Here is a 14,822-nt window from a genome sequence, read left to right as displayed (position 1 = left end):
CCCAACTGTGCTCCTCAACGGGCTCTGTGGGTGCCCAGGCCACTCTGGAGAAGCTCATTAAATGACACACACAGGTCATCCAGTGGCATCTGACCAACCTAGCACCATTCATGAGCTGAACCATTGGCTACCATGTGCAGGTACAGAATCGGGTCCACGATGTGGCTTAACCCCAAGTTTTGCAATTCCACCTTCCATCACCCAGGGGTCCTCAAGCACTCCACTGAAGCACCCCTGACCCTAAGGAAAGTGGATCCCTCCTACCCCAGGCTGGGACCTAGCACCGAGCTGCTGAGGATTAACTCAGAAGTGCATGAAAACCTTTAACACTAAAGAACAGTTCTCCACACTCTACTACTGATCTGAGCATTTTCTATCAAAAGTAAACCCACCTGGGCCCCCTCTTCCTGGGTACATGCTGTAGGCCCCTCCTTCTCCAAAAAAAATATCTTAACTAAGCTTCTCCAGAAATCTTCGCCATAATTGATCTTAAGACTATAAGCAAAAGAGTTCAATGTAGATAAGCTTCCTATTTTCATGTTGCCCTATTTTACTTGGCCACGAGCTGGAAGAAATCAGCACTCCAGGTGCTGGACACCCTCTTACTAATTTTTCACAAACATTTATCCAGTAGAGTAGTTTGTAGAAATGTGTAAACAAGGCCTCTGGCCTTGAGCTGGGCTTCACAGAGATGTCTACATTTCTAAGAGAGGTTCCCAGTTGGGCCCCATGGTAACAGCTGGCAGGGGGAGGAAAGAAAGGGGAGAAGAAGCTCTCCTCTTCTCAGGTGTTATCTTTGAAGGGTTAACTTGCTCAAAATAGTGAAAGAAAAAAGCTGCTTTATGTGAACTTGTGCAGACTATGAACTTCTGAGCTCCTCCCCTTACATACTGGGTATAAAATTCTGAAACTACCTGAACTTGGGGTTCAGGGAATTGATTGATTACAGCCAAAGCTGTGTCCTCTGAGCCTGGCTACAGCCAAATAAAACTGTTTCCTGCTGTTTTCGGTGCCTTACCTCGTCTGTCCCTACAACAGTGCCAACCAACCCTTGCTATGCTGCCAAAGGGCAACCACTAGGAAGATGCCTGGCTCCCTTTACCAAAAATGCACTTATTAAAATTATGCTACTGCCATGTTTTCACCCGAGTGGGAAAAACTAAACCAGTAACCACACAGTTGATGAGGGTGTGGGAAAATTGACAGAGGGGAAGTGTGACCTTTTGCACAGCAACTTAACAGTTGCATCAAAATTTAAAATGGTCATCCCCTTCAGCCCAGAAGTAGCAACTAGGAGACCACAGTGCACCTCGCAGTAATGGACAGAGAGATGGAAACACAGCCAATGCCCTGGAGTACTGTACACAGCTTGGGTGAGACCTACTAGTGCAGCAGGGTGACGCCATGCTGGAGTCAGAGGAGAAAGTGGGCCGCACTTCAGGCAGGCCACGACCTTGATGTTTACAGACGTGTTCTTGCAAATGCACAGAAACCTCTGGATTAACAAGACATGAAGGGGCTGGAGTTGTGGCTAAGTGGCAGAGCGCTTGCCTGGCATGTGTGAGGCACTGAGTTCAATCCTCAGCACCACATAAAAATAAATAAAAAATAAACGTACATCAACAACTAAAAAATATTAAAACAAAATAAGACATGACGACTTAGGTCCAGGGTGTGTGACTGAGGAGCAGGAAACTTTCATGTTCCTAACTGAAGCCCTTTTGAGCTGAGTTATCTATGACTAGAAGTCAAGGAAAAATATGAAATAGTCTGAGCTTCTCAGCAGAAAGCTCAATGTCCCACTAGAATGTTCCAACCAAACCTGAAGATGAAAAACCCCACAGATTACTAAATTCACAGTCTCTCCTGAGAAAACACGGAGACAGGTTAAGTATCCCATATTTGAAACTCACAGGGCCAGAAATGTTTTGGGCTCTTTTGATATTTGCATATACATAAATCAGGTAGTTTGGGGAGGGGACCCAAGTCTAAACACAAATATCCATTCACATTTCATGTACACTTTATACACAGGACTAAACTAATTTTTTTTTTAAAGAGAGAGTGAGAGAGAGAGAGAGAGAGAGAGAGAGAGAGAGAGAGAGAGAGAGAGAATTTTTAATATTTTATTTTTTAGTTCTCGGCGGACACAACATCTTTGTTGGTATGTGGTGCTGAGGATCGAACCCGGGCCGCACGCATGCCAGGCGAGCACGCTACCTCTTGAGCCACATCCCCAGCCCCCTAAACTAAATTTTTAAAACTTTTCTCTGAGGTGTTGGGGATTAAGTGCAGGACCTCACATGCTAGACAAGTGATCTACCACTGAGCTACACCCAGCCTGAAGGTAATTTTATACAATATTTTTGGTGCCTGTTTCAATTGCAACCTGTCATATGAGGTCACATGTAGAGCTTTCCTTTTGCAGTGTCATGTCGGCCTTCAAAAAGCTCTGGATTTATGCTGGGAGCAGTGGCACACACCTGTAATTCCAGGAGCTTGGGAGGCTGAGAGAGGAGTATCTTGAGTTCAAAGCCAGCCCCAGCAATGGCAAGTTGCTAAGTCTCTAAATAAAATACAAAATAGGGTTGGAGATATGGCTCAGTGGTCGAGTTCCCCTGAGTTCAACCTCCAAAACACTCTGAATTTTGGAGCACTTCAGATTTTAGAATAGGATGCTGTACCTGTAATGTTTTTTAATTTTTAAGATTTGTTTTAATTAGTTATACATGACAGTAGAATGCATTTATGCACTTTGATATATCATACATAGATGGGCTATAATTTCTCATTTTTCTGAGTGTACATGTTGCAGAATCATATTGGTCATGTAGTCACATATATACATACAGTAATAATGTCTGTTTCATTCTACTGTCTTTCCTATCCCCACATCCCCCCCTCTCCCATCAGTTCCCTCTACCTAATCTAAGGTAACACTATTCTTCCCTAGTGTCCCCCGCCTTATTGTGCATTAGCATCCACATATTAGAGAAAACACTTTGCTTTTGGTTTTGTGGGATTGGCTTATTTTGCTTAGCATGATATTCTTCAACTCCAACCATTTACTGGCAAATGCCATAATTTTATTCGTATTTAAAGCTGAGTAATATTCCATTGAGCATATATACCACATTTTCTTTATCCATTCATCTATTGAGGGACACCTAGGTTGGTTCCATAGTCTAGCTATTGTGAATTGAGCTGCTATAAACATTGATGTAGCTATGTCACTATAGTATGCTGATTTTAAGTCCTTTAGGTATAAACCAAGGAGTGGGATAGCTGGGTCAAATGGTGGTTCCATTCCCAATTTTCTGAGGAATCTCCATTCTGCTTTCCATAGCGGTTACACCAACTTGCAGTCCCACCAGCAGTGTATGATCTTTTTCACCACATCCTCGCCAACATTTATCATTGCCTATATTCTTGATGATTGCCATTCTGGCAGGAGTGAAATGAAATCTTAGTTTTGATTTGCATTTCTCTAATTGCTAGAGTGTTGAACAATTTTTCATGTATTTGTTGATTAATCATATTTCTTCTGTGAAGTGTCTGCTCAGTACCTTAGCCCATTTAACCTTGTTAGTTATTTGTTTTTGTTTTTTGGGGTGTTAAGTTTTTTGAGTTCTTTATATAAGCTAGAGATTAATGCTTTATTGGAGGTGCATGTGGTAAAGATTTTCTCCCAATCTGTAGGCTTTCTCTCCTTTGTTTTCCTTATTGAGAAGCGGCATTTTAATTTGAATCCATCCCATTTATTAATTCTTGATTTTACTTGTGCACTTTAGGAGTCTTATTAAGGAAGTCAGATCCTAGGCTGACATGGTGAAGATTCAGGCCTACTTTTTCTTCTATTAGGCACAGGGTCTCTATTCTAGTGCCTGAGTCTTTGATCCACTTTGAATTGATTTTTGTGAGGGTGAAAGAGAGAGGTTTACTTTCATCTTACTACATATGGATTTTCAGTTTTGCCAGCACCATTTGTTGGACAGGCTATCTTTTCTCCAGTGAATGTTTCTGGCACCTTTGTCTAGTATGACATAACCGTATTTATGTGGGTTTGTCTCTGTGTCCTCCATTCTTGTACCTGTAATGTTTTGTCCTTTAGTTTGGATGCTCAGGAATAGCACTGTCCAATGACAGTGTAACACAAGCCACCTACCCAAGTTTTTAAATTTAAAGTAGTCTCAAACAAATCAGAAACAGATGAAATTAATCTTCATGTTTTATTAATCAATCATACCTAAGACATCATTTCAACATGTAAACAATGTTTTTTAAATTACAATTACATTTTAATATTGTCTTCAAATCCTGGTGTGCTTTGGTTCTCAATCTGGATACACCTTAATGTGAACATTGAGTTTTCAACAGTGATTTGTATTTAGATTTCACAAGACTTAATTCTACAGCACATGCTTAGCATGTGCAAGACTGTGCATTAAACCCCTACCCTGCACCCCCAGCCAAATCTGCAGTTACAAAATTGGTTCACATACGCAACATACATCAAGGTTTTCTAACAACTGAACTGGGTGGTTCTGAAACTTAAAAGTTTCAGCTCCTTCCGCCTCAAAATCATAAAACTAGCCCCTATAACCTCCAGTACTCAAAGAAGCCCTCTGCCTGCTATCATGGTTTTAAATTGCTTCTGGAAGTTTCTATCACTTCAACACCAGATACTGCTAGCATTTTATGACTTTATTCTTGCAGTTGACAGCAAACCCAGGTACAAATAAGCTGTCTCACAGGCTAGCTGTCATCTGGTTTAAGAAGTCAGCTGTGGCAGACAGCACGCCCTCCCTCAAGACCAGTCCGGCCCTGATACATTCTCTAATGGACTGAGGGCCAGCCTGGACAAGGACCCTTAATAATGCATCCTGCTTCCTAGGTTCACACAGACACCACTTTACAGAAGCCACACCGGCAAGACCCAGAACTATGGTCAGCTGTCTGTTGTTTACATGCTGGAAACTTTCCAAAGACTGGATCTTGAACCAGTTCACTGCCCATACAATACTGCTTACTCAGATCTTGCTTTTGAAGTCACCAAATTTTGTTGCTGTGGTGACATAACCTGCCTTGGAGCATCAATCTCTCTGATTGTTTATTTTACCAAACAATTTGAATGCTCTATTGGAAATGTTTAATAAAGTTTGACTGCTTGTCCTAGGAAGTAAAAAGATACAGGTACATTAGTCATCTGCAAAGTTAACTGTACATGGAATGATTTCAGGTGCAGCGCCAACACCAGATACTGTCGTGTTGTCATTTTGTTTTCCACCTAGAAAAGAACAGAAAGAACCGACTATTTTAGGTGCCTCCTAATTACCTCAAAGTGGCTGATCTTTCAAAAGAGTCTTGGATCCCAAGTATGATGTCCCAGAAGCAGTTATGCTATGGCCTGCTGTGACCTAGAAGGAACTGTGCTTATAACTTAGGACTCAAGTTCACCTTCCTGGGGAAGCAGGCCAGGTCACAGGGTTGGCTGTAGTTGTACTACAACTATTCGACATAGAACCACACCCAAGATAAACATACTGACCTGAGTCGCTGGGCCAGCCAACTAGAGGACTGCTTAGACTCAGAAGCGCTGATTGCTGAGCACCTAGGGAGAGGTGAGACACGTGTTCAGCCTTTCTCATTCACCAGGCTCAGGCATGGACAACACAGGGAGCACTGGAGCGCAACGGAAAGCAACAACACTCCCCTTTCATTCAACAGCAAGTGTGGCCCAAGGCTGCTGTGGAGAAAGGTGCTAGCACTATGGGGTGAACAATGTCCCCCAAACACCTGCTGAAGCCCTAACCCCTGGGGCCTCAGAATGTGACCTCATTCAGAGACAGGGTCTTCACAAAGTGAGCAAGTTCAGGAGAGGCTGAAAGAGTGGGTCCACATGACTTCCTCACAAAAAGTGGAAGACGGAACCCAGTTGCTCACAGGGGAACACCCCGGGAAGACGGAGATCTCAGTGATGCATCCCCATATCTAGGCTCACCAGAGACTGTGACAAATCAAGAGAAGCTGGGGGAGGCCTGGAACAGATCAGCCCTCTGCCCTCAGCTAGAGCCTGCCTGCCCATCTCTATTTTGGCCTTCCAGCCTCCAGACAGGTGAAAAGAATAAACTCCTATTGTTGAGGCCACGGGGTATTCGTACTTTGTTACAAAAGTCACAAGAAACTAATGTAGCTAGCTTCCTACTTTAACTCAGGATCCAATTTTATCACAGCCCCCAAATGTACAATGGATGCTTCAGCTCAGCAACTTGTCCCCCACTTCACCCCAGGGTTCAAGCTGGTTTTCCTCCTGCCACGCCCAGGTGCCTCTCCTCACCTGGCTTTGCAGCTGTGGTCCAGCGGGTGTCTGTGCTGGATGCAGAAGCTGCCTTGGCACTGCGCACAAGCCAGCGGCAGCATCTCCTTCTTTTTACATCCTTCTTTTGAGCATCGGTACGTGAAGACCTGGGAGAGAAAAGCACATCCGTGAGCAGGGCTTCAACAGCCCCCAGCAGCACCACGCACTCAACTAGAAACAGGTCTCGGCCTCGTGGATGAAAACATCCAGGTCCTAGGGAGACACCTTAGTGTCAGGTGGAAAGACAAACATAGATTAAGGAATTGGCAAAATTGGGGATCAGGTGAAGATGGCCAGAAGCTGTCCCCAGAAGACTAGGAAGAAAAGACCAAAGGAGGAAAGGAGGCCAAGCAACTGCTCTTGGAAGCACTGGGTCAGCAGAGGCTGTCCCCACAAGGGGCCAGGGTAGAATGCCTAGATCTTCCACACCTACTGATCACTGTGTTTATTTTTAAAGGAGGATCAAGTGTTGATACTTTTGACTGCCTGTGAATTAAGAAGGTAACTGAAGGGGAGGATTCCAGCAGCCTGAGAGCAGCCTCTGGTAAAGAGGGGCAGGCAGGCAGCTTGAGGGCCATGCAGCAAGCACCTGTAAAAGCCCCATCTGCAAAGGCAGGCACAGGCGTGCCAGTACAGGATGGGCAGGGAGACTGGGGGGGGGGGTAATTCTGAGCTGAGCCCGGAATGAGAGGAGCTCCTCTCCAGATTTGGGAGACGTCTGTGGGGTGGAGATGAGGCCTGTAGTGGGTGCACAGCCACAGGGGAGTGACCAGGCGAGGAACGGGGCTGCAACACGCTTCTGCTTCCATACACAGGGTTTTGTGTGAAGACAAAGGAATGCAAATTCCATTTCTTTGTGTTTAAAATTGAAAACAGTAAGCAAGAGCTAAAGGGCTTTACGTTTACTTATGATCGAGTAATTGTGAGGTATTTAGTGAAATGTACTGTTTTACACAGTTGTTAACTACAAATCAGGGTCTCTACCTAGAAACTGATTAAAGTGAGACAAATGCCAATTCCCTAGAAGACACACCTAGAAGAAAATACTTGTTTGGAGAACAGCAAAACAGGGTGGGGCCATGCACCCAAGAAAGCAGGTGCATGAAAACCACCTGAATGAGCCTCCCAGGGAGGAAAGGTTCACAGCCAGCCAGCCCAGACTGGGGGGTGGCCTGCAGTCCAGGGGTCAGGCAGCCTGGAGAAGGCTTGATGAAGCCAGCCTCTTCACCCCCTACCTGGCTAAGGAGCGGATCCCTACAGAGGTTGGTTCTGCCCTTCCTGAAATACTAGAGAATTGACAGAGGTTTTTGGAAAGGGATAAACCCACAAGAGCAAAGAAGAAAAAGAAAACAGCTGTAAGATTTTAGAAGCTAAAGCACACAAAGAAGAGTAGTGACAGACTTGGCAGGAAGAAAAGATCAGCTGTCAGCTAGGAGGAGACCATGGAGAAACCACAACACAGTGGCTGTGGGCCTGTTTAGAAGCAGACCCCATGACCTCTCCCACAGACGAGGGTTGGGGGAGGCTGGGGGCCTGGAGAGTGCAGCATGGGGAGGAGGACAGGGAAGGAGGGGAGAGCAATAGTAGGTTGAGGTGCCACTCAGACCCCTGGGCTGCTCTTTCCACTTGGCTCCCAGGACTCTGGAGGCCATGAGTACATCCTCCAGGCAACTCGAGGGACACCGCGGGGGAATCCCATTAGCCCAAAGAAAAACTTAAAGTCTTGGACCTCAGGGGCTTCCTGAGGGAGTAGACCAGGAAGATGACCCAAGGTGAAGGCTGAGTCCATTCTGCACTTTCTGAGCAGCCTGCTCCAGAGCACATACTTGAGAACACCTACTGTGACACGCAGAAAGGGCAGGTAAGGAAGCACAGTCTAAGGACAGATCCAACAGGAGGAACCTATCAGGGCTCCTGCGCCAAAGTACCAGGAATCCAGACAGAAGAAAGGAGAGAATGGAAACCGGAGACCAAAAGAACATTCCAGAACCATGGGGATGGAGTTTCCAGTGGGAGGGTCCACCCTGTACCCAGCATAGAGAAGATCCTTCAAGATGCTGGGGAAAAACTGGGTCAGGGTGGAATCTGGCCCCCAGAGGGTCAGGGAGGGGAAAAGCTCAGCACGTGGGCTCTCAGGGCTGTTGTTGTCCAATTAACAGAGGCCTAGATGCCACCCAAGCATCTCCAACTGCACTGGGAGGACAGAGCCAGAAGGAAATGTGTGCACAAATGACAGAAGAGCAGATAAGGGCTACATCCTCAGTACACAATGCAGTACACAGATAACAGATAAAACGAAGAGCAAGCAAGACAGGTCTGGGTGGAACAGTCATGAGCAGAAAAAGCAGTTAGCACAAATAAGCAAGTAGGACCTGCTAAGTGTGAACACCTGCCCGGGGAACAAGGCTGCTGTCATTCCCACACACTTCCCCTAGGGAACAGATAAACAGCTTCAATAAAATACTGATACTACCAAACCAAGAACACAATGTCTAGAGCTGGGGACATGACTCAGTGTGTAAAGCTTGCCTAGCAGGTGCAAAGTCCTAGGTTTCATCCCCAACACTGTAAACAATTAAAACACTGCATGTCTGAATTTTATAACCTTTTACCTGCTCCTAGGAGCTTAGAAAATAAATGTGCATTAATTGCATTAACTGAGTGGTTCTACTCATTAACTCCTCATCAGAAACTCTAGTTTATTCCTGTAAGTGAAGAAGGCTCTAACCTAGAAGCTCTTGTGTTTAGGAACTATTTCCATAACTCAAAACTCAGGGCATTCACAACACAAGAAAACAATCATTTATCACTAAGGGATTTATTTTGCACATAAATCATGAGGACTAATTTTTCACAGTTGGAAAACTGATCTTCCCCCTAAGGAAAAACCAACATTCTCAGGTCACAGACTGACCCAGAACTTGTCCTTACCTTCTCTTTCTTCTTCCCAGGATGATAGGCACAGTCTTTGTCAATGTGCTCTCCCACCACCACATCTGGTATCTCTCCCCTTTTTACAGGGATGGGGACATTGCAAAGTGGACATACAGGGACCTTGACATCCTAAAGATAAAGAATGTGAAATGACATCTGAGATCCACACAAGGAAAAGGTGAAGCACAAGCAGAGCACACAAACTGGCATCCTGATCACTCCTGAGAACCGGGCACTGCTGGACAGCAGGTTAACAGGCAGCCCTAGAGCCAGAGGGCCAGCTGCCTCCTGGGGAGACAAGTAGAATCCAAACAAAGGACTATCAACCAACTGGGGAAAGAATCCTCCCTGAGTAAGAGGATCAGGGAAGGAAGATGGGGAGATCAAATGAGGTCTCAGGACAGCAAGGCTGTGTGTCCAGCACGTCCTGGTGAGAGGACCTGCCCTACATCTTCAGAGCAGAGATGATAGGAGAAAACACTAAGCAAAAGGTCTTCCAGCTCACTTCAAGTGCACACCCCTTCTGTGATCCTTTGTAAAGTCTTCCCACTTGGCTTTGCATGTCCTCGGCTTTACATGTCCTCGTCAGTGAACAGAGGACACACACAGAGGCAGGATGCTCGACCCATAATCACCACAAGCCCAAGGCACCAAGAGCTCTGGAGGGATGCATTCAGAAGTTGATGGCCCAGGATGGTTAAAACCCTAAGCTAGGTCAGGCATGGTGGTGCACGTCTGTAATCCCAGTGACTCAGGAGACCAAGGCAGGAGGATCCCAAGTTGGAGGCCAGCCTCAGCAATTTAGCACAGCCCTAAGCAACTTAGTGAGAACCCGTCTAAAAATAAATAAAAAGAGCAATTGGATGTGGTGACACACTTGTATCCCAGCAGCCTAGGAGGCTGAAACAGGAGGATCACAAGTTCAAAGCCAGTCTCACCAACTTAGCAAGGCTCTGAGCAACTTCGGGCTAGGGAAGTGACTCCTTGGTTAAGCAGCCCTGGGTTCAAACCCCAGGACCAAAAAAATTAACAAATAAATAAAAAGGGCTGAGGATGTGTGGCTCAATGGTAAAGCACTCGTGTGTTAAATCCCCAATACCAAAAAAACAAAAAACCCTGACCCAGGACAGGAGTTGAGGGAATGGATCATAAGAAAAATGAGGTGGCTGTTACATCAGACAGGTGGTAGTAATCAAAACTGCGGAGCTTGCAGTCTGTGGGTGGAGCTGAAAGTCTCAGGTGTTCCTCAGTTGGCAAGTCTGCTGGCATTACCAGGTGACTGTCAGCCAGACTCCTCCCACAGGGGGACCTGGGAAGACCCAGGTGACACATGAACAGGATAGCTGGTCTAGTCATCAGGGCCTGGTAAACACAGGAGGTGAGTCACTCTCCCACCTGCCTTGATGACCCAGAGAGGGCGGAGGGGCCGATCCTGTTCAAAGCATGTGATTCCAAGTTACCCACACTGCATCTGCCACCAGAGGGAAGTGGCAGAGTTCACTGAAACCAACTGTTAACCACCCAGAAACAAAGTGACCACAGTCTGGAAACCACCTGAAAAGCCAAACTCAGAAGTCCGAAGCCCACAGATGACTGTGAGTTTCTATCATGTACTATTTGAAACACCTAAAAATATAAAAAGGCTACAGGAGCCCAGATGAATAAGCACCTTTCACACCTTCCTGATTAGACTGCACGTCAAGCTCTGAAACAGCCCCTATGCCCATAAAGACACAGCTGTGTTCTCTTGGTGCAATGGATCAAAGGAACCACATACTTTAAGGTGAAAAGTGAGCTCTGAAAGTGAGGTTGTGTGTATAAAAGTTAAGGCAGCTGCAGCTGGGCCAAGAGGGAGGAAAGTTTCCCTGCAGCCTCCAAGATCAGATAGAACACTGCAGTCTGCCTCCCGGGCACAACAAAAGACACCATATGGGAAGAACGTGCTTTCAAGACAGATGTGATGGCTTCCAACCACAGGGCTCCTACTGACATTCCAACTATCCCAAAAGACTTATCACCTACTAATGACCCGCTTGCAACCAATCTAGTAAAACTTTATGCACAAAAAGATTCAGCATCCATCTAAATCTATTCCAAACAACTTGTGTAGCCAGTAGGGCTAAATGGAAATTATTCACAACAGGTTATTTCACCTCATCTCACTCTCCCTCTTCCTCCTTTAAAAGCCGAGTCCTCCTACCTTGAGGGGGCACTGGGTTGGTTGCTAATCAATTTATCTCCTGATTTGCAAACCTACCCTATGCCTAGACAAACACTATCCTTACATTTATTTTAACCTTGTTTATGGTCTGTGGTTCACAGCCACAACAATTTGATTCCAAAAGTCCTAAAAAATAAAATCTCAGAAACTTTAGAGCTGTCCTGTCCAGCAGAACTTTCTGTCATAGTGGAAACACTCCTTACCTGTGCTGTTCAATACAGAGGTCACAGGCCACATGTGGTCACTGAACACTTGAAATATGGCTGGTGCAGCTGACTGATTTTAAACTTTATTTAATTTTCCTTAAGTGGCCACCTGTAGCTAGTGTCTGCTATAGTGGACAGTGAAGCTTTAGACATTACAGATTAGAACCTTCTGAACAGAGTGTGATGAATTACCTTCTTGAATGCAAAAGGACACTTATGGCCAGCATAGGTAAAATGATCTTTACAGAAATCTTGGTTACATGCATCACACTTTAGTGGAAGAAAATCTAAAAAATATAAACAAAACGGTAAAGACTTCTAAGGATTAGAACAAAATAATTAAAGCTCGTACTAAGCAGATACTTACCTACACTAAGTGTTTCGTGTCTATGAGATAAATATATCTATAAGCTATCACATGTGAGAAAACAACTTTAGGGTTTTGCATTTAACAACATCAAATGACATTTAAGGATCTATCAGGCTCTTTTAAGAGAGATCCCATTTCAAGCAGCATCACAATTATTTTATTTTTTGGTACCAGGGATTAAACCCAGGGGTACTTAACCACTGAGCCACATCCCTAGTCCTTTTTTGGGTTTTATTTTAAGTCAGGGTCTCACTAAGTTGCTGAGGCTGGCTTTGAACTTGTGACCTTCCTGCTTCAACCTCCTGAGCCACTGAAATTGCAGGCATGTGCAGCCTCATCCAGGGCATCACAGTTATTTTAGCAGCAAACTTATATCCGCTTGATGCTGGCATATGAAGGTACTCAGTAATAATGTTGAATAGAACCTACACCTTGCTAGAGTCCCAATACTGATAGGCCATAAAGAATTATCAGGTAATCAAGAGGGGGCCATGGGGCACACCTGTAATTCCAGCTATTTGCAAGACTGAGGCAGAGGATGGCAAGTATGAGGCCAGTCTGGGCAACAAAGCAAGACCCCCATCTCAAGAAACAAAACAAGACACACAAAACAGCCAACAAAATACCATTGTCTATTAAAAAATAAGCTCTTAAAAGTGCTTACCTAGTTGCTTGCAAGTCTTTTCTGAACAATGCTTCCCCAAATCAGGAAACTCCATTATGAAAAGTGTTAAAAATGCAGTCAATCACCTAGGAGAATCAGAAATTAGGAGAGAAATGAAGGCTTTGAGTTAATCTCCAGGATTTATAACGTCAGCTACTAAAAGCAAACAGACATCCTCTTAGGGAGCACTAAATGTCCAAGTCATCCTGGGCCCTTGTGCAAGACTGAAGTATCACAAATTCTTGTTGACTTTCAGCCAAAAGAAAAACTGGAGTTTTAGCACCAATACCAGCCTCAGAACCAACTCCATGAGCAGAGATAGGGTGCTTTTTAGTCCTTTTAATCCCTAGTTTATGAAGCTCATCAGACTTTGGGTTTTCACTAAACCACCTTTCAATTCATGCTGAAAGGAGCTTCTCATGTTCAATTCACACAGCTTCGAGGAAAATTACAGTCCTGGTAGACTTTAAGTCACAATTTCACTTACTGAATATACTTGTTGACATAAACAAAACTCTGTTACCAGGTGCTAAATCACATTAGCTGACTACCCTTTCCAGAGAAGATTTAACTCTGTCCCTTGTCTCTCTCTCTCTCTCTCTCTCTCCCTGATGCATTGAGTTTTACTCTAAGCTTATTCCTTAATGACATAACTAGCCCAGAGTTGATTAGGGAGAGGTGCCAGCGCTTAACTCACCATGAAAAACGGGTAGATAACCAATGAAGTTGCTGCACTGGAGAGAGGACTTAAGTCTACATAGGGGTCCACAGGATGCTTCCATGACCTACATCCACCCAACTTCTCACAGCTCTTGTCCCTCCCAAAATTCAAATTACCAGGATATTCTTCCAGATTTTACCATCAGCTCTCTCCACTCTTCTGGAGTCCCCTCTTAAGCTGTCCTGTGCCTGGAAGGTTCTTGTCCCTGCTCAGCCCTTTGGGACCTCTGTTTAAAATGCCATATCCTCTAAAGGGTTATCTCTAACACTCTTGCCAGCTCCTGTCTAGGTGAAACGCCCTCTACTCTCCCTTTCCCAAACCACTACAGTTCCCAATGGCAGATTCGTGTTGATTATGCTCATCTTTTAAGGATGGGCTTGACACAGTGAACACAGACCAGGTGTCCCAGGATTTTTTTGTTGCCGTTATTCAGACTCGTGACCAGAACCCGATCTGGTTCCCAAAATGATTTATTTTTGACCACTGCACTGGTCTGAGGATGCCTGGACGTGGGAGGAGGGGATCACTGAGCTTCGACAGTGAAGCCTTGTTCCTACTGGCTGGGGCTGACAACAAGGAAACGCAAGCACCGCTGGAGGGTTGGTTTACGAACCCCACTCGGGCTCCGGCCCAGCCCCCCAAGTACCCCGGGCAGGCCCAGACCCCTCACTGGCCCATCCCGGTACCTGGATCTCGTCGGGGACCAAGGCAGTTGAGGCCAGTAGGTGATGGCGGAGACAGAAAAACGGTGACGTTGTCCGTGGCCAGCCAGGAGGATCAAGGTAGCAAGAAGGATGACACCGGGAAACACTCCAGGGTGCCCAAGGCCCATCGGCTTCCACCCGGAGAACAACATCGCCGAGCCCCACAATCAGGTCCATTTATCCACAGCTGCCGCGTCCGTGAGCCGCCCAGCCCGGGCGTTCCCGGCGCGCCCCGACGACGTCACTCGCAGGCCAGCCAATCCCGCCGCGCTACGACGACGTCAGCGGCCATCGGGGCAACCCCATTGGCCCGCGCACTCCCCGCCCTCCGCCTTCCTTCTCGAACAGCCTCGCAACGTCTAGCGGTGCGCGGCTGAGTCACCATGAGGCGGCGGGCGCTGCTGGGTCTGGGGCCTAGTTGTGGGCGGTGGCCAGGACCGCCTCGGGGAGCTGGGTTCAGGCGGCTGGACACCAGCGTCAGGTCGTCTGGGGGCCTAAGCCTCCGTTTCCAGCAGGCATGCGCTTGGAAGTGACACCGAATTCTGGGGAAGCAAGCTGGAAACGGCGCAAGCTGGAGTCCAGATTTGAGCATGTCCCCGCGCTTCCTACATTGTACTCTGTCCCTCGACAAATATATATATATA

At 46.0% G+C, this 14,822-nt stretch overlaps 1 protein-coding gene across 2 annotated transcripts; it reads right to left on the bottom strand.

The window, feature by feature from the left end:
• Positions 1 to 5,054: 5,054 nt before the first annotated feature.
• Zfand2a (zinc finger AN1-type containing 2A) lies at positions 5,055 to 14,417 on the bottom strand. 2 transcript variants are annotated; one of them, XM_026405674.2, is made up of 7 exons: positions 14,161 to 14,417; positions 12,754 to 12,839; positions 11,912 to 12,006; positions 9,290 to 9,421; positions 6,338 to 6,465; positions 5,549 to 5,611; positions 5,055 to 5,287 (listed from the first exon to the last, which is right to left on the bottom strand). In XM_026405674.2, exons 2-7 carry the CDS (start codon positions 12,806 to 12,808, stop codon positions 5,272 to 5,274), a joined length of 489 nt encoding a protein of 162 aa, XP_026261459.2. In that variant the 5' UTR covers positions 12,809 to 12,839; positions 14,161 to 14,417; the 3' UTR covers positions 5,055 to 5,271. The 2 variants fall into 2 exon arrangements, with proteins under 2 accessions (XP_026261459.2, XP_026261458.2); XM_026405673.2 differs by lacking the exons at positions 11,912 to 12,006; positions 12,754 to 12,839.
• Positions 14,418 to 14,822: the final 405 nt, after the last annotated feature.

The sequence above is a fragment of the Urocitellus parryii genome, chromosome 9 (genome assembly GCF_045843805.1).
Source record: "Urocitellus parryii isolate mUroPar1 chromosome 9, mUroPar1.hap1, whole genome shotgun sequence".
Lineage (NCBI taxonomy): Eukaryota > Metazoa > Chordata > Mammalia > Rodentia > Sciuridae > Urocitellus > Urocitellus parryii.
Note: the sequence above shows the minus strand (reverse complement) of the source record. Positions and strands in the feature narration are given on the sequence as shown.